A 19,847-nucleotide genomic window follows, 5' to 3' on the forward strand; every position below is an offset into this window, starting at 1 on the left:
CATTCATTTTTGTCAGTCGTGGCAGCCCTTCAGCCCTGCACGTATGTGGAATGGACCGCTCTGTGTGTGTTAATTTACATCACTCGGGTCGATAACGATCCTTTGGCTTTGGCTACAACTTATAAAGGAAGCAGATCACATCCGTTTGTACATATTTCATCCACAAGACACAATTCTTGCTGACGCATAAGGCAACGCCAAAAGTTTACCCTGCCGTTGTTTGTGTGTTCTATAGACTACTCGTACAGGTAAGACAACTACCTTAGCTACCTCTCTGGCGTGCTGACATACAAAAGTCAGGCCTTTATGGCTTTGGAAATTAAAATGTGTCCGAAAACGTTTCCAATATTTTCGAACAGCTTTTCTCTAATTTCAGTTGGTAGCCTATTGCTGTATTAATACACAAAAGCCGAGCCGTTTCGGAGCAGAGCACCTGTTCATACCTGTGGGCATTTAGCAGGTGCACAAAGTTGTTCTGTTGAGCACGCAGCACAATTGTTTCCCATTGAATCGAGCTTACACGGAGAAGTTTACACGTTTAAAACAATCCTGTTAAAGTCATTAACTCCATAAAGTCATACAGATGTGCATAATGTAATATGTGTCCTGCCACTAACTTCAATATACCAGCATGTAATAAGGGAGAGTTGTTCTATTGGTATTCAGATCATTCATTCTCATGACGTTTGTGGGCATGTTTAAACCTTGTTACAAAAAAAAAGTTCTAGTTTAAAAAATCATAACCTTGAGCCTGTCTGCATGATCAGTAGGCCTACGTTATAATAAATAGGCTACATTATACAATAGGCTGCTGTATGTTTTACAAAAATATTACATCTGCCTAGGCACAGTAGCCTGTGCTTGTTTGAATAGGCCTAGCTTTTTGTTGTATGCCTGTACAGAAAACTTTTTAACATTTTGTTGAGAAATTCCCATAGCCCCATTCCCACTGACGAGTTTTTCTACTTAAAAACCATTTCGGCCTATTCTTAGCCATTCTGAACTTTTGTTACAGTTTATGTAGACTTCTTGTTTTAATAAACTGTGAACTTGAGCCTTCTGTCGTCTTTGTTTGCAGTTTTTCTAGGTCGAGTTTCCTGGAAATTCAAGCCAACTGTCAAGATATCTCCTACCTAGATCACACACAAAGAGGGTGTCTTAGCATCACTGACGCTAAGACATCCTCTTTGTGTGTGATCTAGGAGATATCTTGATAGGACTTCACTGTTTGATGTTGGTGTAAACTGCCATCATGGCCATTCTAGAGTTATACTTTTTTTGGGGGGGGGGTTTAAACCAGTTTACTCCAAATGTTAATACATTTACTGATCCAAAATTAAAATCATTATTAGAAACTTACTGGTTCAATGAACCTTGTCTGGCTGTGAAGCTAAAGCCAGACATAAGCATTCCTGACTTACAAAAGTTTTACTTGGGACAAATCAATAGAAATCGGTCCAGTATTGAGTTGGTGTGCTATAACCATCAACCACAAATGCGGCTATACAGTACAATCCTATGGGGTAAGCATCCGCATCAAAGTAAACGGCTTTTTCCCGCCACTGACAGGCTCATAATGTTATTAAAAAGTGTCTGACAACATGGAAATGATCCCTCCAGAGATAGACCTATGTCTGTTTACCTCAATAACTGTGAAGAAACTGTAGGAAAGTACTGTTTCTACTAACGTCTGGGTTGTTAATAAATTCGATTTGTTATCGTGTACAATTTACAGGCAGTACTGATTGCTTGGCCATCCTGTGGTAGCAATGTGTTACAGTGTGAATACTTGCCAGCCATCCTACATTGTACAGGACTGAGACTACTTCTCTGTTTTATATGGAGGCTGACTTAATGACACAAGCGGGTCAGTTAGGCTTAGGCTAGTTTGTGTCTGTTCATTAATTTTCTGGATTCAGTTGAGGCATTGATTTCTCCTCTTTATTCGCAGTGGTGTTAAGGAGATTAGTCACATGATTGCAGGTTTACTTGCTCAGACTTGCTCGGTAAAATGAAAGCTATTTTGAGCTTACAATACGGATTTGGATAGATAAATTGGGTGAAGGCCCCTATTTTCTCAGACTTGTGTCAAAGAAACGCTACTCAGAAAACACAGTCATGTTATGTTGCTTTTGTTATATATAATTTGCTGGCAAATATATTTGTTATATATATAATAATAAAAAACCCTGTTCTTTTTTTAATTGTTTTAGTCTTGAGATGCACACAAAGTCCTTTACTGTGGTGAATTGCCTTTTGGTCTGTTGTGAAAGACAGGGTTTCAGTGTATAAGCACCATGATTATTATATGAAGTTACAGTATGTACAGTACGTTGCCGGAGCGGTTACCACATTTTCCATATATTTCCATGCTCTTTACAGAGTACTACAGCTGCTGGCTTATTCATTCCATACATTAGAATATGTTTGAAATAGCAAGCAACAGACAATTACTTTATCTAATCACATTTAGTTGACCCTGTAGTAGCTCTTGGTGTAAAATCCTGAGCTGTGTGTTGTGGACATACATTATTTTATTTTTTTTAACAAATATTCAAATTCATAAATAACTAAGTAAGTAACTTCTAGATAAGAGAGTTATTTACTAGTGTTTAACAATGTAACCTTATTGTGAGATGACATTTGATTGCCATTGTAAATCTAGTCAACCAATGTCTCAATTCGTAAAAACAAAACAAAACATTGGTACTTAATATTGTTATTTTAAAAATATTTTTCAAGGTATTGAAGATACATTTGAATTCTGATGTGTCAGCACTGGTGCATACCATATCCTGTTTCCCCACAGAAAGCCAATATGACCCCATGGATAATTCAGAGTGGCCTTGCTCTGATGGTGATGTCTGGGTTGTTAAAGACGTCAGAAGGGAAGAAGGACGAGGTGCTCTATTGTTCAGGTAAGACACTGTGTTTGCTGGCAAATCACATTCAGACTCAAAAGGAAGTGTTCAAGAAGGCCAGAATGAGAGTGGGAATGGCTGACGAGGAGACTGAAAACTGAAATAAGGCACTCAGTGAATAAAGCACTTCAGTCTCTATTGTGCAGACTTAGTCTCCAGATCTCTGGTTTTGATCTATGAAGATTTTATTTATTTTTGCATGCTTCAAAGTTTGTGTCTGTGTATGGTGAACAAAAGCATGCATACCATAGTCTAAATATACCTTGCTGCATACCTGTTTGTCTGTTTTCTTGTTTTTATGCCTCACACACACAATAGTGGTACACGAGTGCCCCGTGAGCATTCTGAGGATCACTACTGGAAGAACAATGGACCTCATTCTTGAACAGTCTAGTACACCTGAATTTGCATACATAAATGCCCCGGCAGTTCCTTATAAGGGCATGCAACTACAGAGCCGCGTGCAAAACAGAACACACAAACAACGCAAAAGCAACTTGAGACTGAACAAAATCATGCCAAAACGGAAAGCAAACACAGGTGGTGCACTGGCCAGTAAACGCAGACGTTACTTCACTGGTGCAGAGGTGGAGGTACTGATGCAGAATGTAGATGTGTCCATTCTATTCCACTAAGGCTACGTATATCCATGCGATTGAGTTTAGTACTTATTTATTTATTCACTGACATTTGCGGTGTTCGTGAACTGCTTTTATTTATTTTAGGACATCCCGATGCCTCGTAGAATCATGACTATAAATGTGAAACGTAATTGTTAATGATACAAATATTCTCGTATTTATTATTAGGATTCCTCCGTCAGGAGGAACCCTATTGTTATTGTAGGTATTATTATTATTATTCTCCTGCAATGGGAAGTCAATGGCAGCCCCTAGAACCGTATGGTAACTTTTTCTGAAATTTGGCACACTCATTAAGGACAGTCCCTTCTTCACTCACACCAAGTTTCATGTCTCCCACTAGACCACACTAGCGCCACCAACGGGTCAAATTTGGACTTTTGTTAACACTGTAACTTTTGAACCGTTTGACCGATTTTCAAAAATGAGGTACCATTGGATTCCTTGGATCAAGACGAATTCAACGTTCAATGGCGCCAATTTTCGGTTATGTAGATTTTCTGTTATTCCCTGTTTTATCAAAAAACCTTTGAAAGCTTACTCCTCCTACAATTTTGGTCAAATCTTCTTCAAAATCACCAGAGATGATCTTCAGACCAAGCCTCACAAAACTTAATCAACAACATTTTGATCCTCACAACCGTTTGTCCGGTACAGCCACTCAAATTCAGCAGAAAAGCAGCTAAACAGAAAGTGAAGTCATATCTAAGCAAATCTTTGAGATATTAACCTGGTTGTCAGTGGTACAGGGGTAAAGAAATGGTCTAGTAATCAGAAGGTTGTAAGTTCAATTCCCTGTCAAAGCGTCCTTTAGCAAGACACTTCTTTCTTTTCTTCTTTTCCTTCTTCACTCTTCTTTCCTTCTTTTACTCTTCTTTCCAAAATTGTGAAGAATATACATTTTCCCCTGGTTTTGCAATCTTTGGAGGAATCCTTATCACTGCTTGCAACTATATTTATTATTATTATTATTATTATTATTATTTAAATCTGAGGATGTCTGTAGAATTGATGTGAACGAAATCACCAATGATTTCTCACAAATACAGCCCTTAAGAATCATCTGGCCGATTTACGACCGCTATTTAGCGTTCTTAAATTCTGTTCTAAGTTAAGAACGAATCACAGATGAGAACTTTCATGAATGCCAGAATTGTCCCGGGAACTTCGTAAGTGGAGTTAAGAAGACATTTCTTCTTAACCTTTTCTTAACTGCGTTCGAGAATGAGGTCCAATGTCTGCAAGACTCATGTTTAGGGGAGAGATGCATATCATGCAGCCTGATTGCATTTTTGCAAACCGCCAATGTTTCCCACAGGATTCTGTGAGACTATTGTCTTGCAAATATATATATTTACCTCGTTTGCTCCCCCATAAGAACATTTTGTATATTTTTAAGTTAAATGCATCAATCTTCAGGGGTGCAAACTCGTCACCTTTCGGCGAAATTCGCCGTTTTTGATCCAAAATAGGTCATTTGTGTGATTTGTGTAGATCTGCAATAAAACTATTTGTAGAGGGGGGTGGGGTCCTCCAAGTAATCTGCGAACGCAAGCTGTCATGAATATTTGTTTTCACCATGACAGGCACGCTTTTTATTCCGGGTCTGTTCGAAATGGAAGGTAGCTGCCTCGATGCCGTACTAGACAGGTGTATTACAAGACATGTCTTTCGGGTGAAAGAGTTGGTTTCGAGCTGCCTTTTTAAGATGGCATTTACGGTAACGTGTGACGTTGGTACGCTGCAAGAACGTTATACTATCTAATGTAGGCTAACGTGCTAATATCAGACAGTTGGCTGACAGGCGCCTCGCAAATCACATCAGCCATTTTTGTTGGTTACAATAACAGTGTTATCGGATAGTACAGTGTCTCTTTTTCTCTGTAACTTTTGACAAATCTAAGGGTGAAGCTGCTAAAGTTATCTTCTGTCCTGTCGTTTGAAGCAAACCTTTTAGCTCTGGCATTGGTCTCCCATTATGTGTTTATTTATCACTTCACTGGATTGGAAGTCCATTTTCCAGGCTATCGCACGCCCCCTTCATTGAGGCAGAGGTTAGGTTTGCCTCCCCTATGTGCTTTTTCACTGTGGTTTTATGACAGATCAGCAAGACTAAATAGCTTCTTCACATACGTGAAATACATTACATTACCTATTATATGGATACAAACGACATATAATAAAAGTGTCTACAAATATTTCAGTGATGACAAACAATGAGAAAGCAAAAGTCATGCGCTCAACCCAGTGTGTGAGGGATTGCACTATCTGAGATAAGGCGCAGCTCGTCGCTGCCTCACCTCGCGAGTCGCCTCTCTGTTTGAACAGGACATGGTCAAATTCAGCGATTTTGATTATAAAAATGATCGGAATCATACAAAAATTTAATTTAAAGCAAAGATCAGTAGATACATATTAATATTTATTTCATCATTATTTGTTTTTTTTTTACTTTTCATGATGACTTTTCATGAGGCTCTGCCTCCCCTGACCGCACGTTCCTATGTGTATCTAATCTGAAGCACTGACCCGTTTTCTACTGCCGTGCGCTTCACTGCAACTGAACAAACTTACCACTCTCCTACTTCAGTTTGGTTTCAGAATGAGAGAATTTTAGGAGGAGGATGCCATTACTGTGGCTCAACTAGGAGTCAGGTGCAAATGGGCCTTGTCCTGACAAGCTAGACTCAAAGAGTAATGTAAAGGGAAAAGAATATGTGTTCCCACTGTCACAGTTTTTCAAGAACACGGAGAAGCTAGGCCATGCCTGATGCAGCCTCTATTGATTTTCTGTTCCTATAGTTGGCCCTTTTATTTGCTTAATACCTGATGGAGATCTGTGACGTAATGTGCTTTGGTGAAGTGGACTGGAGTGGGTGGTCCGGAGGGTATTGGGGTGGGTGCTTGGGTTGGCCTGTGCCCTTGCAACATTCAACACAGGAATGTTTATGATGAAACTGTTACCAGAGTACAAAATTGTTTACAACAGCACAAAGTTTTTCATAGATCTAGCCTCATCATTTTGTTGTCAAAGTGCCAGATTGATGCATTGAACTTTAAAATGTGCAAAATGTTCTTATATATAAAATACAGTATATTCCCCGGGGAGCATGCCCGGACCCTCCTAGGGGGTTCGCATCGTTGTCACCTTTTTCATCCCTGATGAGTTTGCACCCCTGAATCTTGGTAACTCAAATGATGTAGAATGAGACACTAACAGCCTAGATATCTTTCAATCATATAAATGTTTTCATGCTAACTACATGTAGCCTTTAGCCCCCACCACCTTGGCCAAAACAGATCATTTTAAAATAAACTCTCTGACCAAGCTTTCTGTACTACCGCCAAGGGAGAGCAAAAATCATTACACTGCCCCCAATTTTGCTTGGGGTGGGGATCATGACATAAGTTAGCTTGCTAGTCGACAGCTAGTCAATCTTACACATGGCCCGTTTTAATACAGATTGATAATATAGAATATTAATAGGTAGAGGACATGGTATGTATCAACTCTCCCTACATATCTATTGGCAAACTTTGCTTCTGAATTTGGGCATTATTTTCCCTGGGCTTTGAGGAAAAACTCAGGAAGGCAGGTGCTCCATTTGGAGCGTGTTATAAAGGTCCGATTTGACCTGAAAATAAAGGTAACTACAATTAGCCAAATGAATGAAAATAAAAACTGCACTAGACACTTGACACAAATTACTTGACAGAATCTTAGATGTTTGCAAAGACCCCAACAAAGAATCACATCTCCGAACTCACTGGAATAGCACAATAGCTCTGGTTAGAGCATGCAGTTGTGTTTTGAAGGATTAAAATACGCTACTGTTAGCAGCATTGATGTCAACTTTTCAGACTCCGAAACAAACGAGCACAAATTCAACCGTGCACTGTTTGAAAGCAATTTTAAATTTTCCCTAACTAAGATAAAGGTTAGATTAACGTTAATTATCAATGATAACTTCTTAGACGTTATCTCTTTGCTTTCTTACATTGATAACGATAACATTGTTTGATTTGAGGCAAGTAACGTATCCACTGCAGTTATCCACTAGTCAAAACAAAGTGTCCTCCAAATTCCTTGTGTCTCGAATGCAGCCAGGTGATGAGACCAGTCCAGTGTGAGTGTGTGTGTGTGTGTGTGTGTGTGTGTGTGTGTGTGTGTGTGTGTGTGTGTGTGTGTGTGTGCGCGCGGACAGCAGGGGAGGGGAGAGGAAGTGAGAAATGATTTACTGAAGCAACGAGGCAAAACAATGTTGTTTAGGTGATTATGAGAAGTGGAAAAGATATTTTTGGTTCATTATGAAACTGTGGCGGGACAAATTAGTCTGTCAGACCTCCACAGTCAGGGTAATTAATGGGAAACATTGCCTCTCTTCTGACGTTCACCATTAAATCTGACAAAACTATCTGACAACGACTATCATCATGATTTTTGATGATCTTCTATTTGAAGAGTAAATGTTTGCTCCACATCTACTGTGCAGATATGATTAAAGTGTCCCCGAATTTCCCAATTTTGACCTTTCAGCTTTCAAAAACAAGAAAAAGAAGTAATAAAAGGGGTGATGTATTACTTAAAATAAGCAAAATCATCTTCCAACAGAACAGGAAAAGTAAAAATATCTAGTCTCAAAGAACCCAAATATATCTTAAAACTGGTGTGGTCAGACTAAAAACAGCTAAATTTGTCTTGATTCTGACTTTGACAAAGCAGTTGTGTACTTGTCAGGGGTGATCAAACAGCCTTATAATTATGGCGATTCTAGTTTCAAGCAATCACTTGCTCAGAACCAGTAATAAAATATCAGTAACAAGTTATAATACCTCATTAAGATAATTAAGGACTTTAACACTTGAAGCACGTGAAATGCTCTAACATAAAAAAATCCTGGTAAGAAGAAATATCTTGTCAGACAAAAAGCAAGCATATATTGCCTTGATTTTAAGATATTTCATCTCACTAAGATTTCATTTTTTGCAGTGTGCCCAGTGGAAGTGAAAGGTGATGGCCAATAATTTGTACAGACATTGATTTAAACAAGTTCCCAGTACTGACACATGCTATCAACAAAGTGATCAGCTTCTTTCTAACCTACCTCCCATAGTGCCTGCCTCTTATTCCTGTTCTGTTGTGCAATGAAGGGCATTGCAACACAATAAACGTTATATTGGTGCTCTGGCAGATTGGCAGCATAGGCTTGAGGGGGATGAGGTCCGGAGAGCTCTGCGGGATAGAGAGCTAACAAGAACCACACAGGGCTGCTTCATGGGTTCTGTACCTCACCCATACAGAATAACCCCAAGTGGTTCTAATGGGAACCATCTGTTTGGTCATCAGCTTTATTACAAATTAAAAATGTATAAGTGTAAATGTATTAAGCAAACTAAGAACAGGTAAGTACTGATCAAGACAGACTTGTTTTACAAATAGGATCATGCAGATTTGATGTCAGTGCCGTCCTACTTAGGGCAAATGTTTTGTATCAGGAGAGGTTAGACATTGTGGAAAATCACTAAAGCCAGAAGCTGTTGAAAGCCTCATACAACCGGGATTGTGCAGACATGGCTTATTGTGCATTCTGGAGTCAGTGACATTCATAGAGGAGCTGGCAGTCAGCCAAGCCATCTATGCACGCCGACTCTCCTCCTGATGAGTGTAATTGCACTGTTCAGCACCCAGCTGCACCCCGTGGTGGAGATGGGGGCCTTAACGAAAGGCCATCACGCTAATGCCTTCCATTTTGGTTCAGTCTTGAGCTACTTGTATTTGAGTGATATTTGAGTGTGTAAAGCGACCAAGCAGGCATTTCTTGTCTGAACTAAAAACCTCTTAAAATAGTCAAGTTTGCCTGATTCCTTCTTGGATAAGAACATGTTCCACATATTCTCTGGTGTGATAAAGAACCTCATCCATAACTTATGCACATGTAAATGTACACAGATTTCATACTGCCTGTTGCTCACTGATGCAACTAGTCTTCTGTTTCAGTCATGCATATAGCTAGTATTCAAACAGTATCCCATTGGGTGACCCTGTTGTCAGTTAGTCATGTTTTATGCGGTAGTAATGCTGAGACCTTGTCCCCAAATGTTGCTGGATGTAGACAGTGAGAGAATGGTGTGGTGAAACTTGATGATTTGCTGTTGCAGGCCACTGTTATATTGCCTGTGTGATTGCGGTAGTTCAATTGGCTCTATGTTGTTATTGCTTCTGTTGATTCATTTTACTGTACAAAAAGGTGTCTTCAGTGTGTAGGCATTTAAAAGCCTATGCATTTGAACTGTAGTTATGTTTACAAATGGAAATTGTCCCAGTGAAATATTGGTCTCTGAATATTTGGAGAAAAAAAATCTGATATGCAGATGTGTGTTGTTTATACAATGGAATATAATAACCATTTCTCCCTACAGCCTGCATGGCAATTGCTGATGAGCTGAACTATTCAATTAGTCAGACTGATCCCAAGAAAACCATCGATGTTGGCGGATTTAGAATGCAACCTGATGGAAGCCTCACTGATAAGAAGGTATGTCAAAGTCAAACTGACTAATTCTCTTTATGCCTGCTAATGTTGTGACCGTGTTGGCAAACAACACATGTCCCTTAAGGCACCATGAAATGTTTGTCCCTTTTTCTTCTGTTTGTTACAAATACTGCACAACGGTATAATGAGGAGAATTTCCAGCTTTTGATGTAATATTAGTGTTGGCAGGTAGAGCCAGGTTCAAAATGCTGCAATTCCACAGTGATCTGTCTCTCAAAGGGTGTTTTTGTTTAGCTGTATGTGAACATCTTAATTTCAACACCCTCATCTTTCTTTGAGCTTTTGCACACATTGGACTGCCAGTTTCACGGAATGTGCAAAGAAAACATACACAGTACACAAGTTTGCACCAGTTCATTCAGTTTTGTGTCATTAAATATGACATTTTAATCGAGATTTTTCCACTATGCACAAAAGACTTAATCATGTGCAGTGATCATTCATGTGCAATGCATAGTTTTGTAGAGAGAAGACAATTTGAATTCTCTTGAATTGATTATTACTGCCATGATGGGTAAAATAAATTAGTGTCAAATGATTTACAGCACGTCTGCATATGTGTCTGTATTGTTGCCCTTTGCACATGAATATGTGTTAGAGATGCTTGCAGAAATACACATTACACACATACAATATAAATACACATTACACACATACAATATAAATATACTTTATAAATGACATCCACTTTCATCCCATAGTAAGACTGCATGCATACTTGCTAACAGACAAGACTGGAAATACTTCAAGATGGATTATGTAGTTGGTGTTTTGTGACCTTTGTGACTTTCGTATACTTTGATGTGTGATTCTTCTTAAAAATCAGTAAATTTACATTAACATAATTGCTGGACCTTTAAATGATCTATAATCAAATCAAGCAATGCCTATTGAGTGGAAATGGCTCATTAATTTACCAGAATATGAATAAGAATATGTTTTGTTTTGTTTTTTTCTTCACGTAGCCTTCTGGTAACTCTGTACCCCTGTGTACCAGTGATATTGTGCTGTCGTGAAGAAGCCTAATTAGGCACGGAAGCATTCACAGTTCAAAAAGATGTCTAGCTTCCCCTTTCAATTGTGACCATATCCATGATGCATCATGGTCTCTTGTGCCATATTGGTAAATTGATCAACCATCATACCATCACCCTATATATCTTCATATAGACATATCAGTGTCAATGACCTTGTAAATGATCACAGGTTCCCTACAAATCTCCCAGCAAATTGTAACTCAGAGAAAACTGGCAAAGTACTGTCTCTCCAAGCTATCAATGTACTGACGGGGAAAGGTCAGGTCCCTGTGAAAGCCAGGCTCTGACCCCTGGTATCCTGGGAGTGCCGTGAGTCCTCCATTGATCACAGGGGTTAATCCTATTTGGATTGTTATAGATATCTAATGAAAAGGCATTTACGCAGTGCTTTCCACATTTTCCATGGCCCTTGAGACGTGATGTCTAGCTTTTTTACCGATTAACATTTTATATGAAGAGGACCGTGAACATTTGTACTGAAGGTGGGATATCTCTCAAATTTTATGGGCAAAGATCTTGATATTCTTAAAGCTTCTGAACTACTCTTTTCTATTTGTGAACATGGCATGTAATGATCCTCATGAAACATCTTTTGAATTGCACCTTCTCAGATATTTCTCAAAACTATCATGAAGAGTTACTTTAAACTTTAACTTTACTTTAAACAATATTTCCCCACTATTATTGACTCTTTGGCAAGAATAGCAGAACATAACATAACTTAAAATAGTAAACAACCAGATGCATTTATCAAGAAAATGCAAATGTGATTGTGCTGCTTCAGCAGTCTGCTGTGGATGCTAACAGCTTCGAAAAGAAGGGTTGAGACTCCTACCACCTGCAGGACAAACTCGGTGACCGTAATATGAGAGCAGTTAGAATGTCGTTACAGTTGATTTCACTACAAATGATGATGAACACAGTTTTCAAAAGCTGGTTTTCAGTGGTGCTGAAATGTAAAAAATAAAAACCACACACATAAGGGTGAGCTACATAGAGGTAATGTGAGCATTCATCAGTTTCGTGTAGTTCTGTTACTAAACCTCTATACATTTGGAGTAATCTTTTGAAAGTCATTGGCCTATATCATGCATATGGTGTCACAGGTAAATCCCCACTCCCGACTGTCAAAGGTAATGGCCCATCAGTCTCGAATGTCATTTTGGCACTCTCTTCTCCCGTACACACAAGTTTGTAAGAAAAGAAGAGGGATGAAAGGCGTTTTTACAGTTTATTGAAAATACTATAGTCCAAATCCAACCCTGCAATGGATCAAATTATAAGATATAAGAATACATTATGCATTCCTGGAATAATGCAATATGGAACGAATATGCCAACGAAGCAGAGCTAAAAGCAGAGTACTCTGATTATGCAGGCTGTGCATCACTTCAGAGTGAAAAAAACCAACCATTTGTCTAACTCTATTTTAGGTAGGCTATTGTTGCAGAGCTGCATCATAGTACATCATACACATTGTTTACTATAAGTGCTAGGCACCTGATGATTTGTTTGAAACATTAATTGCAAAACTCATCCCTCAATCGTGTGTATGAAACTGAGGTTGCTTTGACCCAATAAAGCTGACTGCTAAATACAGCTAACGTCAATGATGCAGTTTTTGCTATATCATACTGATAGCCTACTGGTATTTACTGCCCTGACAGAAATGTTGATGAAGCCTAAAATAATTCTAGAGTTTAATCTGAATGTCTGTACGGAGAAGATAGCTACCATAGTTGTCAGAAGCTAAAACTATTCGGTAGCCTTTAGCCTATGAAGTTGACCTTAATCAAATAAACCAGTCTACTCTAAACATGTGTGCACTGTAACTGTGCACTTTGGAAAGAATAACAAACTTTTGTCTAACTTTAGCCTGTGTGTATTAATCACATGAGTTGCAGAGCTGAGATGAGTTATCTACCAAGCCTAACTATATCACCACTAGCTGACACCACTAGGAAATATGTTACACTAAGGACATTAGCCTATACAACACACAAATCTCTTGTGGGATGGTCAGAAATATTTAAACGTACTCATCAGGTTCCTCCTCAGATTGTAGTTGTTCATCAAGTTGTAGCTCCATATATTGCATTACGTTTAATTGTCCTTGGACGTTAAAAGCTTGGTAAGAAAAAATGCTCCTGTGTTTACCTTGAGGACATGTCCCATTTCATTCGGTGGAATTCCATATTTTCTACCATCTACTTCCAAATAGCAGGGCTTGCCACAACTAATGAAGGGGCGGGTGTTTACACCATCCTACTAGTGCTGTGAGATGTGTATACCTGACCATTTCACATGTTAGGTACTTTTCAAACAGTAATTATTTTAGTCAGTGTATTACTCTGAAGGAAAAGCCTTTGAGGTGTATAGCAATGTGTTATCGTATTGGTGTGATGATGTGGTGCCAAGATTGGTCTAATTTTTTTCTCTGTGTCGCCACCACCAACCTCAGTGCGTTAACATTACTAGTTGTGCAAAATCAGCTGCCACTGGATGATACTGGATGACACTGGATGATACTAAAATTATACTTAAATGTGCCAGTAGGAACATATACCCCCCCCCCCCCCCCCCCATATTTTTGTAGTATTTACCAATAATTGAGCTGGGCTCCCATTAGCTGCCTATTACATCTCCTTTTGATTCTCCTTCTTATTTGGTTTATGAAATCCTCTGTAAGGCTGCAGTGCAGTGCAGCCATGTTGTGTGAATGCCAGAGCACCAGTGTGCACAGGAGTGTGCACATGCAGACACTGCTTCACCAGGTGTTATGTCAGTTCTTGTTGGTTTCACACATTGATTGGAGTCCTGCTTAAAAGTCCTGCTTCTCTCTCTCTCTCTCTCTCTCTCTGAGTCCATAGGGACTATAGAGTCGTTCTCCATGGTAAAGGAAGCAAAGAATAGAATTGATCTACGTGATTTGAGCTCTTCTTTCTAAATAAAAATGCCAGCCACTGCTTCACAAACTCCGTATGAAGTATGCCGTATAAAAACGCCACAAAGACCACAGAGGCTGTGGAATAGCACACCTGTAAAGCCACCGGGGTTGCCTACAACCTATGTGTCCTAAATATAATATGTACTGTGTAATATATGTAGTAAGCAGCAGGAGTAAGTATGCATACAGACTAAGTTATGCAGACAGACTGTTGGTAACCCTGTGGAAATATTTTTGTGAACAGGGACAATAGGATCCATTGTTGAATTATTAGAAAGATGTGATTGGTCCAAAGTGGTAGATTTAAAGAAAAAAAAAAGATAACGCTGTATGTGTCCGGCTGCATTTGTTATGTTTTTGGACCATGATGGATGAATGTATGTAATGCCTTTTTTGGTTTTGGGTTAGACTTCATCATTTTTGTTGTCTTGATTTGTCTTTTTTTAATGTGTGTGGCTTTTTAAATGATTGTCACAATAAGCTGAAAGGCCTTTCTGCCAGTGCTACAATGATGGCTGGCTTTCCACTGTGATTCAGTGGAGGATGGCATCCCTGAGAAGCCCATTCTCTCCCCGGACTGCCCCCCCCCCCCCCCCCCCCCCCCCTTTATTCCTGTGGAAATTCTTTATTGATGGGTTCTATTCAAAACCCTCAGACTGTTGCGGCAAGGAATTACATTCCCCAGAATTTTCTGGATTGTGTGATAAGGATGCACCAGTGAAGATCCAGTTGGGAAGATTTGATTTTTATTACTGATTCTTTTTCTTTCATTTCTCTGAACAATTTAACTGGGTTCTCTATTTCCTGCCCCTGGATCAAAACACCACAGAGGGTTATGAATATGCATTTAGTGAATGGTTGATCAGAAATCTGATAAAGAATGTGCCAGGGTTTTTACATTAAATGAACTCAATGAATGTGCTATTTTCATGCATCTGCATTTTTTCCCAATGGGGGGTATATTCTAAGCATGTTTAATTTTTCACTAATATTACGCTTGCGTTGGGTGAGGTTGATTCCTTTTATTTAGTGCACCAGCTGTGATTGTCCACCGTCTTATCTTGCTGGCTATCCAACAGTTTTTCGACCCTTTAATTAAAAAGGGTGCGTGTGTGTGTGTGTGTGTGTGTGTGTGTGTGTGTGTGTGTGTGTGTGTGTGTGTGTGTGTGTGTGTGTGTGTGTGTGTGTGTGTGTGTGTGTGTGTGTGTGTGTGTGTGTGTGTGCGCACGCGCTTGCTCTTCCTTGGGACCTTTTATCTTACTTGTGACCAGATGGGAGAGCGCCATGGAAACCTCTTTGTGTCCGAGAGACTCACAAGAGAAAGAAGGGAGAGTGAGAGAGAGAGCGGGGAGGAGGCAAAAAAAAAAACCAACAACGTGGACCATAATGTAATCAGTGGGACCGGAAGGTCCCATAGTGAGTCTGAAAAGGGACAATGGGGTCGGGGATATACATCTACATTGCAAGAAATCCAGCTCATCTGCAATCTGGCCCTCTCTCTCTCTCTCTCTCTGTCTCTCTTTATCTCTCTCTCCCCCTCCCTCTTCCCAATACCCCACAACCCTCCCCACTCCTTTCCCTCCTGGCGCCCTTTGACCGGGCTTGACAAGGAAAAACTTCCTGCTTTGATCAGCGAAGGGTGGAGGTGATGGGCTGCCAAAAGGAGCACCAAAGGATGGGACTTAAGTGTTTACCCTGCACTTGGCTGCTGGTGACACCGCTCCCCCTCCCAGCTCCTTACCCCCCGCTCGCCTCTCAATTCACTCTCTCCGCCCTCCCGTCACCCTTTCTCCTTCCGGGGGAGGCCAAAGGGTGGGAGCAGGTTGCACCTTGACCTGTCTAGACGCCACAGTGTGTTTTTGTCCCGTTTCCAAGGCACAGGGCTACACTTTGCCTAACTTTAGTGGGACAGGTTAAATGTCATAGCTGTGGCAGAGAGGATGTTTTTGAGATGGGAAACGGAAGGAAGGGGTCACTTGTATGACCTAGATGCTTGTCCATATAGAATAATTTGATGGGGGTGACAGAAGAGGCAGGGAGAAGGAAGATTGGATTGTCAAACTACTTTTTTTTTTTTGCAACTGCAGATGATCTGAAGTGAAATATTACTTAATCTTATTTTCATTATTTAATAGGTGGCTTTTGCTAGGTCAGAAACTCACTTAACGGAACTGCTGGAAGGAGTATGCAACAGCATGAGTGATTATGCTCTCCATGAAGATCCACACACCAAAGAAAAGAGCTATAAAAGGTTTGCCCCAAGGAGCAACAGCGGTGGGGATTTCCCTGATTTTAACAATTTTAAGTTTGATGGCCCAGAGGGTTCCAATTCTCTCAAATTTGCTGTAAGTATTTTTATTTAAAAAAAATTTCACAAGTTCAGTGCATCATGTTTAACCTACATCCTCAATAGTTTTTCCATGTGTCATCTACAACAGGGTGTTTGTTGTATAATATTAAATCACATTAATATTGCACTTTATTGGAAAAGGAAATAGTTTGCATTGCATTTGTTTTCTTTTCCTGTTTAATGGTGCAGTAAATGTGAAATATAAAAAAAAAAAACACACAAAAATTGGTCATGTAGAATGCCATGAAATTCAATATTGAATATTTTATTATTTAGTATATTACAATGCATATTGCTATGGTTACTTTTATAGTCAATATTTGGCACTTATGAATGAGTTGCATTGAAATAGCAGCAAGGGTCTTTTTACTGATTTATATTGAAGTTCATGGAATTCAATATTTGCACAAACCCATTTTGGGCCAATTTACACGAAGAACTGTGTCAGCGTATTTGCCACCGTTTCAAACTCTGCTTATTTAGAATGAAATGCTGCTCATAACATTATGAAAAATATTACATTGTAACATGTCAGAAACATTATGCAGTTTGGATTGAAATTGGTATGGCTGTTTATTTCGATTGATGGGGTTATGTGACTCCACGAGGGAGAATTCTCTCCAATGCTGTTGCTGTGTCAGTCTTTCAAGATGGCAGCTCTGTGCGAGTGGAGGGAAAAATGGCCGCCTTACAGTATGGAGCTGAGCCCATTGCTTCATGAGATGTTAACCTTGCATCTAACGCCTGTAAATGTTACCTGTTCTGCTGTACTCTCTTAAAGTTTGTAACTGGCCTGTTGTTGTGTTGCTCTCACAGTGTGAGACCATTGTGGAGGAGCTTGAAGATGAGATAATCTCTCTTTTTGCCCGTGAATCAGTCCATGTAGCCGACAAGTTGTGTGGCGAATTATCAGGTACTGGTTTATGGTGTGGCTTGTTCCCTCTCTCCCTCACTCTCACACACACACTCACCCTTGATCTTTCTCTTGTACTGCTCCCTGTGCATTCACCATATTGGTGTCGTTTTCATAACCTGCCCAAGTTATTGTCAGGAGTATAGTTGTTCATTTCTCAGGGACACCGGTCTGTTAACTAATTTTATCCACATTTTTGCTAATCAGTAGGCATGTGTATTCACACGCACTTATTCAAATCAAAAACCAAGTACAGCACTTTGCACACCTGAAGTGACCTCAGTGTGTATGTATTTAAAGGATTAGCAAAGAAAATATATTTATCATGTTATGATTTCTGTTCAGTATGTCTCACTACATGGGTGTCACACATAGATATGTTAGTTGTCATGTAGTTGTTTGGAATAAATTGTCATAGCAGTTTATTAGACATGTGTGGGGTGGTTGGTTAGTCTTTCGCAATGAAATGAGGCAAAACATGGCACAATATGAAGGTTGATAACATTTTAAACATGTATCGTGGGGTGGATAATGTATTCGGGGTTCACACCTCGTGCTTCCCTTTGCTTAACCACCATTTTGCTTAAACCCTGCAATGGCCACCACCTTTTGTGGGCCGTCATTTGCAGACTTTGAGATGGTAGAGCAGGTAATGGTGTAGCAGAATTATGATATTTGTACTCAGTTTCACAATTGGAATCAAAGAGAAACTGAACAGTATACCTGATAAAACCCATCGTTTACACCATTTTGTCCATCCAAAAATGTGTTTTAGTAGATACGTGGTCTTCCACCATTACATGGCAGATTCAAGACAACCTTGTTTTGGTTATGATTTAAAATGTGTTGTTTTATATCACCCTGTTAATACACAGCCTCGTGTTTTCATGTTTAGGCCATTGTAAAGGCGACCAAGCCCAACGTACTGAGCTTTGACATTACCCTTGGCTGGAGAACAATGCATAAGCTGGGGTTATGCTGACATAAGATGTGACCTGGAGTACAATATTGCAGACATACTGTTGAGTGGGACACTGTGCACAGTGACTTAGTGGAAAACATTATACGAAGATGTTTTGTAATTTTATTAATAAAAGTGGTTTTGGAGTCATTTTATATGATTTTTTGTTCAGTAACGTGAATGTCTGTGGAAAATGGAAATGACTACTATGCCTTAAAATAGGTCGCTGTTAGTAATACTCACGTGTATACTGTTCATTGGCTCCTAATTGGCTCTGTTTGGTATGGTTTACAGTGGCCTGCCCTAAGCCGTCAAAAACAAGTTAAAATCACCACAAATTTGCTCTCTCATTAGTGAACTAGATATTGTTGGACCATGATTAAATATTATACTATTAGCCTTTTCATTGACTAATGTTGCCTGAAATGGCCTTTATTTTTTGTTAGGTAATGCTTGTCATATTCTCTTTGCTTAATTCCTCTTTTACTCGATACACACGATAATAACATATGGAGAATTTTGAGAAAAATGTAGCACTCATCAAGCTGCCCACACCCAAAGCAGCATTAATTAGTTTATTTTTTTTGTACTGTTTTTGAATCCGTGTTTGTAATAATATGGATGTTTCATGAAATCAAAAATACCAAAAGAGGAATTTTTGAAAAGATGGTATTTTAAATATATTCTTTCAAACTTAAATATCACAAAGAATTGTGCTGAATTGACAGAGAGGCAGTACGTTTTTTTACCTGAACTCTTGATTCTGAACTTAAATTATGTTAACCTAGGCCATCTTGAATGTGGTTTGTGATCTTGCCTTATATTGCACTTATTTTAAATGGTGTGTCCACTGTTTAAAGCCTACAAAGACAGGAATCCCTCATTTTTATGATTCTGAATTATAATTTGTTTACATCAAACCTTCAAACCAACATTGATGCTACATTAAGCATTCATGTATACACATTCACTCATTTTTTCCCCACAATAGCATCTGTTGCGAGCCCCTAGAACGAAAAGTTTTGTACCATTTCATTTTGAACAAGTATCTAACCCGAGCATTGAGTAGCTTAGTGAGCTGTCCCATGGCTGTCCTTGTTCGTCTTTGAACATGGCTGCCAGTTATGCGGAGGCTTGACATCGTAGCCTTCTCTCATGGCTCCTACGATGCAGAAGTGCGCGTGCGCTGAGCTGAGACAACATCCTGTTTCTGCAGGGCTAAGGAGTTTACTGGGGACGCCATGATGCTTCTGCATCAGGCGTTCTCCACGATACTCGATGAGGGGTGTCAGACAAATCGCTGAAGGGGAACAGACCTCCCTCTCCCTTCTCCAAACTTTTGTCAAATGCTGATCTGCTTGTTGGGTTCTGTACGACATATACAGTTCATGTTAAGAATTACTGAAGATCTTTTAAAATGACAAGGTTGTTTCAAAGGACATTGTACCACCAGGGGACAATGCACCATAGAGACCATTACACTGAAAAGTGATTTATGCATTTGCCAGTGGCTCCTAAAGTGT

General features: G+C 39.5%; 1 protein-coding gene across 1 annotated transcript; it reads left to right on the forward strand.

Moving 5' to 3' along the window:
- Window positions 1–18,474, forward strand: cnpy1 (canopy FGF signaling regulator 1). Its single transcript, XM_012827857.3, has 6 exons — window positions 1–248; window positions 2,810–2,918; window positions 9,983–10,098; window positions 16,236–16,445; window positions 17,267–17,363; window positions 18,259–18,474. The coding sequence occupies exons 2-6, from the start codon at window positions 2,819–2,821 to the stop codon at window positions 18,297–18,299; spliced, it is 564 nt and encodes a 187-aa protein (XP_012683311.2). The 5' UTR covers window positions 1–248; window positions 2,810–2,818; the 3' UTR covers window positions 18,300–18,474.
- Window positions 18,475–19,847: the final 1,373 nt, after the last annotated feature.

This window comes from Clupea harengus, chromosome 25 (genome assembly GCF_900700415.2).
Source record: "Clupea harengus chromosome 25, Ch_v2.0.2, whole genome shotgun sequence".
Taxonomy (NCBI): domain Eukaryota; kingdom Metazoa; phylum Chordata; class Actinopteri; order Clupeiformes; family Clupeidae; genus Clupea; species Clupea harengus.